We start from the raw sequence: 17,597 nt of genomic DNA on the forward strand, positions 1-17,597 counted from the left end.
CACAGATGTAAACCAGAAAACACACACAGTCCTAATGAGAGGTGTGTAACTGGTTGAAGTTTTCAACAAGCAGGTCTATTCTGGGCTCAGTTTTGTTCAGTGCAATCTTGAGGTCATGCTCAGCATTGAGACCGTTTCTGTACTTGCTTTTTAAGTAGTCCAGAGTTGAGAACCCTGACTGACATAGGTATGTGGTGCCAAACCGGATCAGAACATCTACTGCTTTCTCAGTATGTCTGCAGACTGCTTCCTGCAGTAGATGCGCAACCCAGAACTGTGTTTGCCTCAAAAAGCATCTTGCAATCAATCACTTTTTTGGTTACTACATGATTCCATATGTGTTATTTCATAGTTTTAATGTCTTCACTATAATTCTCCGATGTAGAAAATAGTAAAAATTAAGAAAAACCCTTGAATTAGTCGGTGTGTCCAAACTTGACTGGTACTGTATTTAAATGTGATAGTTTTCTAATTTGTATGAATGTGCAAACATTTCTAAAAAAAAACTTTCTTTGTCATTATGGGGTATTGTGTGTAGATTGATGAGGAGAAAAAAAATATTAAATCCATTTTAGAATAAGGCTGTAACGTAACAAAATGTGGAAAAAGTCAAGGGGTCTGAATACTTTCCGAATGCACTGTKTGATTGCATAGCTTACATTAATTAACACATAAGTTAGGGAAATATAGATGTCGTCTATGTATAACTTTATAGGAGGGTATTTAGTCTTTGTTTTTATCTACTCCGTCCCAGTGATCCCAGAAGGAAGGGTAAACAGGCATCTATGACTCAACTACAATACTAGAACTTTCCGTTGACTCACAGTGCTAGAAAGTTGGTCCGACCCACTTCCCTTTCCTGTTGGTGCCCGCCTCTGCCTTCTCCTTCGAGCTGTGGTGGTGCCCTTTGAAAGCTGCTGCAGGAGCCCCAGGGACTCGATGTGGGGCTGGGGTAGAGACGTGACTTGACAGAGCCCTCTGTTGGAGCAGCTCAGTAGCACACAGCGCCCCCCCAGGCTCCACACGGCACTGCAGGCGGGCTCCAGGCAGCATGATTCCCAGCATCTGGCGCTGTTCCTCCCCACAGCCAGGGGGCGCCAGCCTAAACCGACCACACTGCTCCAGTGGATCCCCAACACTCCCCCTGTCACCCGGCAGATCTCGGCAGATACACCTGGAGAGGGAAAGAAGATGAAAGAGAGTTGTTATAGAAAGTGTGTATATATTTTTTTATTTAACTAGGCAAGTCAGTTAAGAACAKATTRTTATTTACAGTGACGGCCTACCCCGGCCAAACCCGGACGACACTGGGCCAATTGTGCGCCGGTCTATGGGATATAAAGAGGACGTGATCAGTGACTTTGCCATCTGGGACAAGGATTGGTATTTTCTGTGGGTACTTGGGGCCAATGTTCCCTCTAAGCTGGGTGCTTGCGAGCAGTAGCCCCGAGAATGCCTCGCAGCTCCCCCGTGACTGCTGTGTAGAAATATCAGCCCACAGAGAGAAGCACGAGATTGAACTTCACTCAACTTTCTAGAGCAGTGGTCACCAACCGGTCGATCTCCAAGGCATTCCTATGTAAAAACCAAAGATAAAGCCTTYTYTTCCTACTTTGTTTTATTCGTCTCAGGCTGTTGGAGGTAGGTGCACCTCATTCACCGGCCCTGCACGCCAGGTAGGTGAACTGTTGCCATTTTGAACCATTTCATGTGTCTGAAGGTACAAACTCTGCCTTCCCGGCTGGCCCGGAGAACAAATCAAGTGCACTARAGGCCTACCGCTGGCCAATTGGCTCAGATTGCCATGGCTGCAGTGACGTAGCAGACGTAAAAGAAAGCTACAGCAAAGTTGATACTGTGAAATTTCAAAACGTTTAAAACCATGACTAGAAAGAGACTGTCAACGAATACAGCAAAGAGGTGCTGTTATTAWGAGTGAGTTCATGTTTAAGTTCTTACTCAGCACTGACAACACTTTGTATTCAACACTTTTAGAAGGCCTAAAATGAGCGTTCTATTTCCACTCAGCACTACAACAAGCAGTAACGAATGAGTATGAAAGTGTATCTATAGGCTTGCGTTGTTGTTGTTATTATTAGCGGCTTGGGTCTTATTTAATATTTCACTTCCTCTATTCATWGGAGTAACATGAATTTGTGCGCGAGGCAGTAATAATGCGGTGAGACGCGAGTCGCCCCATCAGCTGGAAGACGGTGTCCCTTTTGGTCAGCGGAGGACAGGGAGAGCGGAGGGATGTTGAGAGACGGACTCTCAGCCTGCTGCCCTCTCCCTCCGCTGAGACTGACCATCAGATGCAGGCACCACCAGCCCAGTAAAATACAAATAAAAAGCAAATTATTTAAATGTATGCTCACTCAGCTGTGCCTCACAAGTAATACAACAACGGATCTATTACCAGTGTGATCATATAGCCTACCTCGAACTTTGAGATACAATAAAACAAAAATGGCCAACAATGCCTTGGCAGGGCAATTCAAGCAAAGCCAATATGCAGAAATAATGCATTTGGCCTATAGCTTACTTCACATAACTCATTGCTACAGTACTGTTTTTAATTGGATAATGTTGCATAGGCTTAGGTTTTGTAAGTCGGCTTGCATGTTAACTCAGTGATTTTGACTCTTAACTCATGAGTTTTCCCTATTAATGTTTCCCTTTACTGTGGAYAATGTGATCAAATCAACGCAACAATAGGCACTTTCAATGTAACATACCGAAACAAAACCAACTACGCAAGATATTTGTTGTAGGCATAACGCATCTGAGTAGCAGTCTATTGCATTGACACGCACTACTCAGTCCGTACTGTACACAGACCGGTGAGGCATAAACAAATCAGAGCTGCAGTAGGCCTATATGCAAATATCCATATATGGCAATGGCCTCTCTGCCATTTACTTTCACCTGGACTGTGTTTACAGCATGAGTGGTCGTGAGTAGATGTGCTTGTTTTGAGATCAAAGCGAGAGCTGCATGTACCGACGTGTGCACATTTTGTTCATATCCTTTGCTAGTTGAGTTACTAGCCCAGTTAGATTATTTGTAGTCAGAAATAGGGGACTGATTGCTTCCTACAAGAGCACAAAACATGTACATTTCTAGACATCTTTTAAAAGCAAGTGAGGTAAAGAGCGTTTTTTTTGTCTTAAAGGGGCATTGTTGTATTTTGAGACAGGCTTAAATAAYCTAAGTAGCCAATAGGCAGAGGGTAGCATAATTTGTCTGATTCTCTATAATAATGGTATGGGAATAATAATACATTTTATTTTGTAAAGTGGTTTCTTGCATCAAACACATCAACATTTCCAGTCACCTCCTTGTCTGAAGGACAAGTGGATAAACAGGTTAATGTCAAACCCTGGATGTTATTTTCAAAAGTCTCACGGAATGTAGGCCTACACCGAACACAATATATTGGCTGCTGACTGCTACTGTAGACTGAATAGCTATTTCCATGTTAAAATATTATGGGATGCATTTTCCCCATTGTTTTTGATGGTAGGCCACACTGGTAGGTCTCTTTTATGATCAAATCGCCACAGTAACCTACATGGCCAGTGTTAAAACGGTAACTTAGAGTGTACAGCCTCAGTGTTCACAGTAAACGCATGCTGGAAGTTGCACCGAATTTTCACAATGTTAAAGTTTGCGCTCAGCAGACCGGAAATTTGCTCAGTGCCAAAAGAAAGAGGGAACCTTGATTAGGGCCCTGAATGTTTAGATTTGAGATCCTTCTTTCTTAGCTCTGGGAAGCCAGGTGTGTGCAGTCTCAGAGCAACCAGACATTAATGTGCTAGGCAGATGAGAAAAGCAGCCGACCCTGGTTTTGCACCCCACTGATTTAGGGCATAGATGTTATGTCATTGACATGAATGACCCTTTTCAACTTGTAACAAGCTTTAGCCTTCTATGTCATCTCTCTTCAGCCAATATGTACCTCGCAAATGCAATCTCTTAACATACAGTAACGCTCCAGACATGCCTGAAGCTCAACTGCCCAATCAAGTCACAGCGGTAATGGGAAATGAGGCCTTTCCCTGACAAGACGTTGATTAGGCTTTATTATCACCACGGTCAAACGTCCTATCATCAGGGCTTCAAGAACATAATCGAAAAAAGGCAGGATGAGTGTCTCTAGACAAGACATGGCACCAACCATCACCAACTCAGACACTCACTGACAGCGCAGCTGTTCCCATGGCTATTGTTGCCATAGCTCCGGAGCTGAATATTATGGGATGCGGGTGTAACCTAAACTCTGTGTAACACTGCTTGCAGCGATTGGGCCCCTTTGCTTTCTTTTAGAGAATGGAGCCTTTCGCCTCTGTTTAGTCATTCCCCTCCTACCCGAGCGACACTGACTCACAGAGGACCGATTGTCCGGCCTACATTGTAACTCACCATGCCTTGTGGCATCCACACTGTAAAAACAGCCATTCGGAGTGAGCCACCACCGAAACATGCATACACGCCTCAGAACCAACAGACAGTATAAACAATTACTAACAACCCGATAAACACAGAAAGTAAAGATACACACAAAGTAAAGATATGCCAAGGTGTAAGACACACCCAAAGTAATAAAGGCAAGCATCTAATGTTAGACAATTGTATTCATGTTTTAATGTCTTCGATTCAATAAAGTGTATGGTAAGTACAACAAAACAATGAATATATCTCATTCCTTCTTACATCTTGGACAACCATGACACCGTGAATATTTCCAGAGAAATGTATTGGCGCATTTTACCTGTGYGAGGAACTAAGTAGCACAAGAAGCCCAGTAACAGGAAGAGGAGATGATGCGGTCGRGTCAATCGAGGTCGACTCCAGCTGAACAGGTTCTGATATGCATAGGACATTCTCCAGGAGGACCAAAGACCTGGACAGAACAGAAACAGTTGTCAGGATTGTGTAACATTACTAGCCTGTAAATCCAGACTGAATTGCCGCTCAACAGTGAAACAATAGTAAAGCGTAGCATGCTTCAGTCTAGATTTCCAGGCTATAACATCACACAACCTTGATGTAATTCAACACCAGCACAAAGGCGGCGCTATGAAGGGATTGACGTTTAAAGTCTGAACGGCACTTTGCCCATCGGGCAAGTCAGAAGTCTCTTTGGGCTGCCCCGAAGATTATGATCATTTGCAGAAAAATGTAGATTGGCTATTTCCACGCAGAAGTGCCATACATTGCCTGCCTTTCACCTAAACATGGCGGAGGAATCAGAAAGATCAGTACTGAAATTCTTTATATTTGGTTGTTTTCAGTAAACAGAATCTCAGAGCAGGCTCCGATGGCATAAATTGTCCGTCTTTTACTTAAACAATGGGGAGAAACCAGAAAGATGAGTTTAAGCTACTGGAATTCTTGGTAGGTGGTTTTCACATGTATTGTTTCACCACCTGCTCAAAAGGGCAACCTTAGAGCAGGCTCAACTTGTGTGACTGCTCTGTTCACTTACCCCAAGCAATGCAACAACCCTTAATGTCAATCCTAGCTAAGACTATTGTACACATTGCATCATTTCCAGACATGAATGAGTCAGACAGCACAGCAGGTGATCAAATACAATTGGGTGCGTTAAGGTCACATACGATTTTATAGTACAGTAGATTTACCTTTCTCCGGGCCAAGTGGTGGAAGAGGGTGGAGACTGAGAGCAGCTGGAGTTAGCTTACTTTGGAAGGGAGGTACAGTGAGGTGAATGGTGAAGACAGGTCAACACCAGCACTTTGTGGAAGAGCAGCTTCAACATGACACTCCCCCTGGCCCTGGCAGACTAGAGAGCAACCTGGCGGAGGAAGGGGGGGGGTGGGGGGTGGGGGAGAGGTTTCACCTGAGATGTTTTAGAATGTAGTAACGAGCGGCTGTTCTATAAGCACTTGTAACAGGCTTTGGTTTAACAGAAATTCTCTTTAAAGAGACTAATGAGCATTGTTAAATATTTGAATGACAGGTGTTGTCTGTGTTATTTCTATATGTCAACTATTCACCCACTGGCATAAGCTTTCAGTTTCATGCACTCTTCATCCGAACACTGTTTATTGTAAATGGTGAGACTGCATTTTATAATGGTTATTAGTACTTAAGCTGAAAACAAAAAAGAAATGTCCCTTTTCAGGACCCTGTGTCTTTCAAAGAGAATTAGTAAAAATCCAAATAACTTCACAGATCTTCATTGTAAAGGGTTTAAACACCGTCTCCCATGCTTGTTAGATGAACCAAAAAATTGATGAACATACACCTGTGGAATGGTCATTAAGACACTAGCAGTTTACAGACGGTAGGCAATAAGGTCACAGTTATGAAAACTTAGGACACTAAAGAGGCCTTTCTACTGACTCTGAAAACACCAAAAGAAAGATGCCCAGGGTCCCTGTTCATCTGCGTGAATGTGCCTTTGGCATGCTGCAAGGAGGCACGAGGACTGCAGATGTGGCCAGGGCAATAAATTGCAATGTCCGTACTGTGAGACGCCTAAGACAGCGCTACAGGGAGACACAGCTGATCGTCCTTGCAGTGGCAGACCACGTTTAACAACACCTGCACAGGATCGGTACATCCGAACATCACACCTGCGGGACAGGTACAGGATGGCAACAACAACTGCCCGAGTTACACCAGAAATGCACAATCCCTCCATCAGCGCTCAGACTGTCCGCAATAGGCTGAGAGAGGCTGGACTGAGGGCTTGTAGGCATGTCGTAAGGCAGGTCCTCACCAGACATCACCGGCAACAACGTTGCCTATGGGCACAAACCCACCGTCGCTGGACCAGACAGGACAGGCAAAAAGTGCTCTTCACTGACGAGTCGCGTTTTTGTCTAACCAGGGGTGATGGTCAGATTCGCGTTCATCGTCGAAGGAATGAGCGTTACACCGAGGCCTGTAATCTGGACAGGGATTGATTTGGAGGTGGAGGGTCCGTCATTGTCTGGAGAGATGTGTCACAGCATCATCGGACTGAGCTTGTTGTCATTGCAGTCAATCTCAACGCTATGCGTTACAGGGAAGACATCCTCCTCCCTCATGTGGTACCCTTCCTGCAGGCTCATCCTGAGATGACCCTCCAGCATGACAATGCCACCAGCCATACTGCTCATTCTGTGCGTGATTTCCTGCAAGACAGGAATGTCAGTGTTCTGCCATGGCCAGCGAAGAGCCCGGATCTCAATCCCATTGAGCACGTCTGGGACCTGTTGGATCGGAGGGTGAGGGCTAGGGCCATTCCCCCCCAGAAATGTCCGGGAACTTGCAGGGGCCTTGGTGGAAGAGTGGGGTAACATCTCACAGCAAGAACTGGAAAATCTGGTGCAGTCCATGAGGAGGAGATGCACTGCAGTACTTAATGCAGCTGGTGGCCACACCAGATACTGACTGTTACTTTTGATTTTGACCCCCTCCCTTTGTTCAGGGACACATTATTACATTTCTGTTAATCACATGTCTGTGGAACTTGTTCAGTTTATGTCTCAGTTGTTGAATCTTGTTATGTTCATACAAATATTTGCACATGTTAAGTTTGCTGAAAATAAACGCAGTTGACAGTGAGAGGACGTTTCTTTTTTTGCATCTTGCCTATGCCGCTCGGTTATCCATATATTTACACATACATATGCTTATTCCATCCCTTTAGATTTGTGTGTATTAGGTAGTTGTGTAATTGTTAGATTACTTGTTAGATATTACTGCACTGTCGGGAACTAGAAGCACAAGCATTTCGCTACACTCGCARTAACATCTGCAAACCATGTGTATGTGACATTTGTAACATTTGATTTTTGTAATTCGTCATTTCCATGTAAAAGGACCCATGTAAAAAAAAACATGAGCAGCAACTTGTGAAGTTCATAGTAGCATATCAAACTGGGTGTCAAATGAAAGCTAAGAGTCTATATTTCTGATAAATTAAGGCATAAATAKATTTTTCAACCATTTTCCATCCTAAAAATTAGGAATATGCAAAGGCTTTGATTTAATCTACCAGAAAAGGTTGCTACATATAATTTGGGATTTCTAAATAAATGATATGTACCCATTGATTCTTAAAGAACACATCACAAATGCCTCATGAGCTTCGTTCAACTGTACTCCATCAGAACCCAAAATATATGCTCGTTTTACAAATGAAATATGTTTGTCACATGCAGTGAATAAAACAGGTGTAGACTTTACTGTGAAATGCTAGTTTTTGAGCTCACGAGCCCTTCCCAACGACGCAGACTTAGATAATAATGTTAGCACAAGAGGAATAAAATACACAAGAATGAAGCTGTATACGGGGAGTACCAGATCAATGTGCAGGGGTACGAGCTGTTTGTAAACAAAGTAAATGTAAGCAAACACTGACTCAAAACAAGGTTAAAACTATAATTTTGATAACATGGATGGTCAGTCCTTACCTCTGCATCCATCCATKCATACCTCTGTCTATGAATTTGAGTGGGGTTACATTTCTCCAGCCCCCCCCCTCAACTTTTTACAGAAACAGGGGCGTGGAAAATGCTTTGTTATTGTTTCAACTGCTGATTGCCGCTTTAAAAAAAGGTATTAGAAATACGTCGAAACACATTAATGTTGAAGACCACTAACAAAACGTATATTTAAAAAACATTGCTCTGTGCCTTGAAATTCCATGACCAAATACTGTACTCTGCTGCAGGGGTATTCAACCGGGGGTCCACGGCACCCTAGGGGTTTCGCAGAGGTACTGCAGTGGGTCCGCAAAAATATATTTTTGCTATGTTTTTATGAATATCACCAGCAACAGAATAAACAGATATTTAATTACATTGTCGTGTTAATTCAGTACTGAGAGAGATTTGGTCATTTCTTCAAACAATCATCTTTATTTGATTTCGATMAATTATTGCAATAATGAGGCTGGTCGACCCCCCACCCTTGAGTGTTGGACCGAGTAACCTAACCTTTACACAAATGCAGAGTACTATTTATAGCTGACACTAACAATGCTCAMCCATGGTTGGTTCAATCCCCTCTCATGCTGACCAAGGAGCATCATAAGCCACTCTGGGTTCATCCTATCGTTACCTGCACGTGGGTATTGTCTTAACCCCTACCTGGCTTAGTTTCCCAAGTGCAAGGATTATTTASAGACAATGAGGAATTGTTCTAAACTCCTCCTGGCTATCTCTATCTCAGTTACACCCACCACATCTTGCCTATGTAATGCAGTCTAACTCCTTTGTCAGCTCAAGCCATCTCTAGTGACCATACGCACAGATTAGCTGCAGGGAACTTGAGCGGAGACCATAAAAAACAGCATTAGCAGGACAGAAATATGCTACTGTTGGTTAAGTAAATAATCGTTTACTATTAATAGAAAAATGACATACCTGATTTGTTTGATATCACAACATACCTACAGCAGAAGAGGAGAATCTTATAATAACTTTGTTTCTCAACTCCTAATATTGAGCAAATTACACTCACTGGAGTATCTGACATAGGTTTTGAAAAATCACCCAGTGTGGCAAGTTCTACTGGCTGCCGACATGTTTTCTTGACTTAAACATGAATTTTTGACAACACATGGCTAACCAAAACAGCTGTTCTTAGAATGTGAAAATGTGTTTGGAGTAACCTTCTAGCCAATGTTAGAGTTTACACTTCCTCTTCCAATCCTAATGTGGGGAGTTCAAAATAATGAAAAATGATCTACCAAATCMATTTATTTTTTAATTGTTGATTACTTCTCCTTGCCATTATCATTCACCTGCTAAAAATTATTTTTCTAACGTATGATGGGGGTCCCTGGGTTGCCGGTTTGCCTGGAAGGGGGTCCCTGGGTTGCCTGGGCGGGGGTCCCTGGGGGGGAAAAAAGGTTTAAGACCCCTGCTCTATATTCTACCGAGCTGAACTTTGATGTCCAAACTTGAAAAACATAGTCGTCTATGATCATTCAAATAATAGCCAGTGGTAGAATAATAGTCAAATATGCAAAGGAGGATATTTCATATTTATACCTTTGTGTACCTATTCAGGATACATCACCATGAAGAGAATGATATTCACACCCATAATTATGCATTTCTGTGTTGCCCAGATATGGGACCCATGATGAAATTCCATTACCGCAATTCTGTTACCGGGTGTAAATCCACTTCACTTAATGTAGTRATAAAAAACAGAGGAAGATTTTATTGAAATTCTGTTACCAAACTTTGCATCTGCACAGTTCTTCCAGAATGTGTTTTTGTAAAATGTTCAGTGTAAATTGATAAAAGTTGTCCTTGTGCATAGAGTTGTGTGGTTTGTTAAACTTCGAAATCAATGGTTTTGGTTTGGCATACATTTTAAGTGAAAAATCTTAGTCTCAGCGAAATTCCACTATCGTGGAATTGCCCAACTACAGTAGGAAGTCTTTCTGGAGTCCACCGAATTTCAAATGAGCTGACAGGAAAGTGCATTTCAGATAAGTTAAGATAGACAACGACTTAACGGTAGTTGACACAAAAGTACGAGCATCCTCAAAACGTTCAGCTGCAGCTTTAAGACGGCGCTGTCTTATCTGACCAAAATAACACAGCATTTTCATACCTATCTTTTTGCTTTGGAAGTGAGTTCCAGCACTTATTGTGGCCTTCTCCTAGTAAGTACAAAGCTTAGCTTGAGACACAATAACAAGTATACCAGAATAACATGGCAGCAACAGTTGGTCCCACAGGTTTGCCTGGTGGGACTGAAAACGTTTGCCTTATGAGAATGGATTCATTCCAGCAATTGAAAGCTGTGTAGAATTATATCTATTATACTACTATAGAATTACAGAAGGCGGAATGCTTGCCACATGCTGAAAATCTACTATTTTTAACTTCACAATTCCTCAGAAAGTTCTTGCACTAAACAGATCAGCATGAGAACATTTTGTTCAGGTTGGAGTAGAGTGCATTGCCATGGCATTGGACATAGGCTCTCTCACATTCACAGCAGTTTCTGACTAATTATCTAAGTGAGAGTATTTGGCAACTGCTGAGCTATTAAGTCATTTAATATTAAGCGTCCACTTACTAACCATGACAAACAAACCTGCATGATATAGGTCAATTCCTAGTAGTATCCGCATTCCAGCACGCAGATCATGCCACACTTCCATCCGCCTCAGTCTTATCAACTGCTGTAACGTTATCCTGATAAATTAGCCGACTGCAATGACGGATGTCACAAAAGCCTGGCTTTAAGAAGTTGTTTACGGCGTTTAYAAGTACAATTGGCTTTGTTTCCTGTTAATTTAAGTTCCTTTCATATAAGACAAACAGGTGAAAGTAAAAAAAAACACTTGGCTGTCAGTTATTCTAAATTATAACCGCATTTGCATTTTGGCAGCGCGGTGGCTTGAGACCAGTCGTGACGTGGTGCCCGCTTAACTGCGCTCGCTCTGCCATGTGACGCGGTCACTGGGATYCCACCACCGTCACCGTTTTTTAGAWGCAAGTTCCATTWAAAAAAAAATGCAGACAATGATCTCTGCGATGGTAAACTTCAGATCCGAGAAAGGTTTCCCCGACTTTTTCTTCCTCTTCCACCTCCCATTCTCTCAGCAAGGCTAATCAAAAACACACTAGTAAATCCTCTGTTGGCTGCTGTAGACAAACAGTTCAGAGGGGCACTTTCTCGGATTACTGAATGCCCCCTGTCTTTGGCACTGCCTCGTTTCAAATGAAGACACATTCAGATATTTAATTGACATTTCCATTTGAAACCCTGCAAATTAAAAACAAATGATAATAATCATGAAGATGCATGAGTAGCCTAGATTTGTGACCCATAACTAAGGTAGCCAAGTTTTTATTTTATTTTTACAAGCTGAACATAGCCATAGGCTAAGCAAGCTAATCATCTCTAAAAACCTTCCTCAAAGTCGACATCAGTAGGCAAGGTTGCGCAGTGGACACACTGACAATGATTTATGGCATTCTACRATTATAATCATGCTTAAATACATATGTTATTGATATTCAACATGACAGGTGTAAYATGCCATATATCTCGGTATAATCCTGGAATGATCACCCCGTCCAGGCACCAGCTGTTTATACTGGTGTTGCTTTGGAACCTGGTGTCATTAGCCCAAACACTGATCGAATGCATGCAGTTTATCGTGCCTGTCACGCCACTGTATTATCGTATGAGAGCCGAAAATCATACTCACCAATCGTCGTATTAAATGTTTCGGTTTCTGTCTTTGAGCTAGGATACGTCGTCGTTGCTCGCTGTTCACTATTTGGGTCAGCGCTTCCTTACACCGCTGTCAAACGGGCAAGAATAACTAAGTACTTCCGGGTCGCGGATTTTTGGAATCCTTCAGAATAAGATACCCTTCCTGAGTAAATTAATAATTAGGGCGAAAATAATAGAACATTGGTTATTGTGGCAAATCCTCTTAAATCCAATAATTTTTTTCATATTGGACATACATATTGCACCTTACACAATTGTTGTGTAGCCTATGTTGTGTCGCAATAAATGGGGGTCCATTCTACTCAAGAGCACTTCTAGTTTCCAAATCTACAGAGTTATACCCAGAGGAGCATCTCTGCTCATTTTGCAGCCAGGTCACCCGTGATACAAATCAGTATTAGACATCCATCATCCATGTCTGAGGACATCAGAGATGACGTGAAATCCGGCCAATAGGGGCAACAGTGAGCGCTAGCKATAGAACGTTGTTTTGATATTTTTGTATTAAGCCTATTACAAACTTTAACCTTTACCGTAATCTTTTCACACATGAGTTCCAAATATATCTAACGGTTGCCCCAGCATTAGTTTTTTTTTTAATGCATGTGATGTGAGAATGCAATTACTGTTCCAAAATGTGATTGTTATGCAACAGGACAGTTAACCTGTGCTGCCCTCAAACCAAACTTGTCAATTTCTAATTATTTTCTAACAAGTTTTATTTTCTAACAACAGTTTGAATTGAGCTGTGTTCGGCCTCATTAATTCACATAATAAGTTGCCAATTTCACTGTTGTGGCCAATTTATTTTTTAGGCTTAACTGAACCAGACAAACTTCCCTCTTTGACGAGAGCTCAAGCACTTCCCCAGTGTTTCCCAGATCTAACATGCAGACATTTGCTCCTCTCTTGGCAGAACAGGCCTTGTACTAACTTTTCCCCATGGCACATTTTCTGGCTGGCGACTGCATTGCCMTCATTGTTGTTTTCCTTATGTAACAGTATAGCTGCCGTCCCTCTCCTCGCCCCTACCTGGGCTCGAACCAGGGACCCTCTGCACACATCTACAAATGCCTCCCACGAAGCATCGTTACCCATTGCTCCACAAAAGCCCCAGCCCTTGCAGAGCAAGGGGAACAACTACTTCAAGGTCTCAGAGCGAGTGACTTCACCGATTTAAAGGCTATTAGAACTAGCTAGCCATTTCACATCGGTTACACTTACAAATAATAAGTGTTACAAAATAAGTTTTCTGTATATCGTGTTGTCGTTTSTACTGTAGCATACTGTATGTATGTATGTACAGTACAAGTCAAAAGTTTGGACACACCTACCCATTCAAGGGTTTTTCTTTATTTTTTCTACATTGTAAAAACTATGAAACCAACAAAGCACCCCCACACCATCACACCTCCTCCTCCATGCTACACGGTGGGAACCACACATGCAGAGATCATCCATTCACCTACTCTGCGTCTCACAAAGACCCGGCGGTTGCAACCAAAAATTTCAAATTTGGATTAAAGGACTGATTTCCACCAGTCTATTGTCCATTGCTCGTGTTTCTTGGCCCAACCAAGTCTCTTCTTTTTGGTGTCCTTTAATAGTGGTTTCTTTGCAGCAATTCGACCATGAAGGCATGATTCACGCAGTCTCCTCTGAAGAGTTGATGTTGAGATGTGTCTGTTACTTGAACTCTGATGCATTTATTTGGGCTGCAATCTGAGGTGCAGTTAACTCTAATGAACTTATCCTCTCACTCTGACTTATGGTGTGACATTAATGCTCGTATGAACTCGGACCCAGGCGCAGAGAAACACAGCAGACGGAGGTAAGGGTAAATCCAGAATATTTACTTAAGCTCTTCATAGCAAAACAACAAAGCAAGAGAACACTGAACAAAACATGAGACCTGAACAACTGGCCCAGTCCACAGAGGAACCTAAATAGTCATCCAGCAAGCGATCCCAATAAGCCCAATCAGGGTCACCTGGATACTGGAAGTAACTCAAGGGTGCTCTCCAGTGGCAACCTCTGGTAATACACTCAAGGGAGAAAACCTGACCTGTGACATATGGTACTTAAGACAACTAGGAACTCAGACAAATTGGTAAAATCATGAAGTTAGCTATCTTGTTGGAATTCCAAGTTGGATGACCGTTCAAAAAAAGAATCCCAGTCAGAGCTCGTTTTTTCAGAGTTCCCAGTTGTTTTGAACGCAGCATCAGATTGTAAATATGGTACCTCAGGGTTGCTAGCTCAGTCCGCCCTTTCCAGGGGTTTTATTTTTATTTAACTTGTAAACTTCTCTTGTGTTTGCCCCCCATTTATTAATAAATCCCCCATCATAGTAATATTTCCCTCATCYTATCCCCCCACGATACCTTCTCCCATTTTTACCCAACCAAAAACTCCTCCAAATTAAATGAACCCCCTCACAAACTGACCCTAAAATGGCTTCATCCAATCCTGGCAACCCTGTTTAGCTTTCGCGCGGTTAGGCTAGGCAGTAGGATTGTATTCAGGGTGATGATATGTGAGGTGATAACATTTTATTTGCTTTGTGATTTGTCAAAAACTGTAAACGACTTGTCAAGTCATGTGCTCCGGTTCTTGTAACAAGTAAAGTGCATTCAGAAAGTATTCAGACCCCTTCTCTTTTTCCACATTTTGTTACATTACAGACATTTTCTAAAATGGATTAAATACATTTTCCCTCATCAATCTACAAACAATACCCTATAATGACAAAGCGAAAACAGGTTTAGAAATGTTTGCAAATTTATACAAAATTAAAAACAAAAGTACCTGTTTTACATAAGTATTCAGACCCTTTGCTATGTGACTCGAAATTGAGCTCAGGTGCATCCTGTTTCCATTGATCATCCTTGAGATGTTTCTACAACTTGATTGGAGTCCACCTGTGGTAAATTCAGTTGATTGAACATGATTTGGAAAGGCACACGCCTGTCTATATAAGGTCCCACAATTGACAGTGCATGTCTGAGCAAAAACCAAGCCATGAGGTTGAATGAATMGTCCGTAGAGCTCCGAGACAGAAATGGGTCGAGGCACAGATCTGTAGAAGTGTACCAACCAATGTCTGCAGCATTGAAGTTCCCCAAGTGTAATGAATACGATGGGAGACAGAGTGCTGGTTTCAAGCGCAGGGCACAGCAGGGTTTATTAGCAAAGGACCACAGGAGGAGGCAGGTAGCTGGGTCCAGGGACAGGCAGAAGGTCATACACAGGGGCTCCAAAAAGTTAACAGTACAGGCAGGGAAAAGGCTAATGACGTAGTCCGAGATATCAAGCAAGAGGTTGACGACAGGAAATCTGATAGGGAATAGGCAAAAAGGCGTTGTTAGTGAGGATGGCCAAAAACCACGATACACGGGAGGACTAGTACAGAAATAAACAGAGCTCCGAATACACCGTGTAACAAAACAAACAATACCTCACAATGAAGGGGTGCAAAGAACTGAACTAAATAGTGTGTGTAAATGACATACAGGTGTGAAAACATATGATCAGAATTCAGGTGGTTGGGATCTGGAGAGTGAGCTGCATTCAGGGGATCTATGTGTTTGAGAGTGTGAGCTGGAAAGTGGGCTGGAAACTGAGCTGCGTTCAGGGGATCTACGTGTTTGAGAGTGAGAGTTGGAAAGTGGGCTGGAAACTGAGCTGCGTTCAGGGGATCTATGTGTTTGAGAGTGTGAGTTGGAAGCAGACGTTACACCAAGAACACAGTGGAATAAGTTTAAATAGAATACGTTTGGAACCACCAAGATTCTTCCTAGAGCTGGCCGCTCGGCCAAACTGGGCAATCGGGGAAGATGGGCCTTGGTCAGTGAGGTGACCAAGAACCCGATGGTCACTCTGACAGAGCTCCAGAGTTCTTCTTCAGCGACAGGGACTGGGAGACTAGTCAGCATCGAGGGAAATATGAATGGAGCAAAGTACAGAGAGATCCTTAATGAAAACCTGCTCCAGAACGCTCAGTACCTTAGACTGGGGTGAAGGTTCACCTAAGCACACAGCCAAGACAACACAGGAGTGGCTTCGGGACAAGTCTCTGAATGTCCTTGAGTGACCCAGCCAGAGCCCGGACTTGAACCCGATCCAACATCTCTGGAGAGACCTGAAAATAGCTGTGCAGTGACGCTCCCCATCCAACCTGACAGAGCTTGAGAGGATCTGCAGAGAAGAATGGGAGAAACTCCCCAAATACAAGTGTGCCAAGCTTGTAGCATCATACCCAAGAAGACCCGAGGCTGTAATTGCTGTATTCGTTGACCATCTCTTTCTAGTCATGGTTTTAAACGTTTTGAAATCTCACAGTATCAACTTTGCTGTAGCTTTTATGTCTGCTACGTTACTGCAGACATGGTCATCTGAGCCATACGATTGGCCAGCGGTAGGCCTATAGTGCACTTGATTTGCTCTCTGGGCCAGCCGGGAAGGCAGAGTTTTTACCTTCAGACACATGAAATGGTTAAAAATGGCAAKAGTTCGCCTACCAGGCGCACAGGGCAGCTGAATCGGGTGCACCTACCGCCAACAGCCTGTGACAAATAAAACAAAATAGGAATAAAAGGCTTTATCGTTGAGGTTTTTACAGAAATGTTTGGCGATTGACTAGGAATGCCTTGGAGATCGACCGGTTGGTGACCACTGCTCTAGAAAGTTGAGTGAAGTTCAATCTCGTGGTTCTCTCTGCGGCAGTCCCGGGCTACTGTGCGTGCAGCTTAGAGGAAACACTGCTTGTAACCACAGCAGCCCAGGACCTCCACATTTGGCTTCTTCACCWTCTAAAGAGTATTTTTGTCTGTAATAAAGCCCTTTTGTAGGGAAAAACTCATTCTGATTGGCTGGGCCTGGCTCCCCAGTGGGTGGGCCTATGCCCTCCCAGGCACACGCATGGCTGCGCGCGCCCCTGCCCAGTCATGTGAAATCCATAGACTAGAGCCTAATTTATTTATTTAAATTGACTGATTTCCTTATATGAACTGTAACAATGTAAAATCTTTGAAATTGTTTCGTATGTATTTTTGTTCAATATAGTTCACAAAAACTGGCTTCTGAGAGGTCTTGCTTGCGCAGTTTGCGACTTAATATAAACCTAAACACGATTAATCCAATCACGTCCGTCTCACGCAGCCAAGTAATTGCAATCTTTTGGAGTAARTTTTATTACTATGACAAAACACAACATTATCAAAGAGCATTGAAATAATGTGCCAATATTTTGCTTTGCCAACAAAAAATATAAACGTTCCCAGAACGGACCACCAACCAAAATGGCGTCCTTACATGTCAAAGAACCTCCTCATGATTGGCCGATTATAATTTGTTGATCACGTTGATTG

At 42.7% G+C, this 17,597-nt stretch overlaps 1 protein-coding gene across 3 annotated transcripts; it reads right to left on the minus strand.

Moving 5' to 3' along the window:
• Window positions 1–779: 779 nt before the first annotated feature.
• Window positions 780–12,309, minus strand: LOC111954738 (uncharacterized). Of its 3 annotated transcripts, none has more exons than XM_023974635.2 (4): window positions 12,200–12,309; window positions 5,646–5,818; window positions 4,772–4,903; window positions 780–1,174 (listed from the first exon to the last, which is right to left on the minus strand). In XM_023974635.2, exons 3-4 carry the CDS (start codon window positions 4,881–4,883, stop codon window positions 795–797), a joined length of 492 nt encoding a protein of 163 aa, XP_023830403.2. In that variant the 5' UTR covers window positions 4,884–4,903; window positions 5,646–5,818; window positions 12,200–12,309; the 3' UTR covers window positions 780–794. The 3 variants fall into 3 exon arrangements, with proteins under 3 accessions (XP_023830403.2, XP_023830406.2, XP_023830404.2); XM_023974638.2 differs by lacking the exon at window positions 12,200–12,309 and adding an exon at window positions 9,764–9,864; XM_023974636.2 differs by lacking the exon at window positions 12,200–12,309 and adding an exon at window positions 8,203–8,330.
• Window positions 12,310–17,597: the final 5,288 nt, after the last annotated feature.

The sequence above is a fragment of the Salvelinus sp. IW2-2015 genome, linkage group LG30 (assembly GCF_002910315.2).
Source record: "Salvelinus sp. IW2-2015 linkage group LG30, ASM291031v2, whole genome shotgun sequence".
Classification (NCBI taxonomy): Eukaryota; Metazoa; Chordata; class Actinopteri; order Salmoniformes; family Salmonidae; genus Salvelinus; species Salvelinus sp. IW2-2015.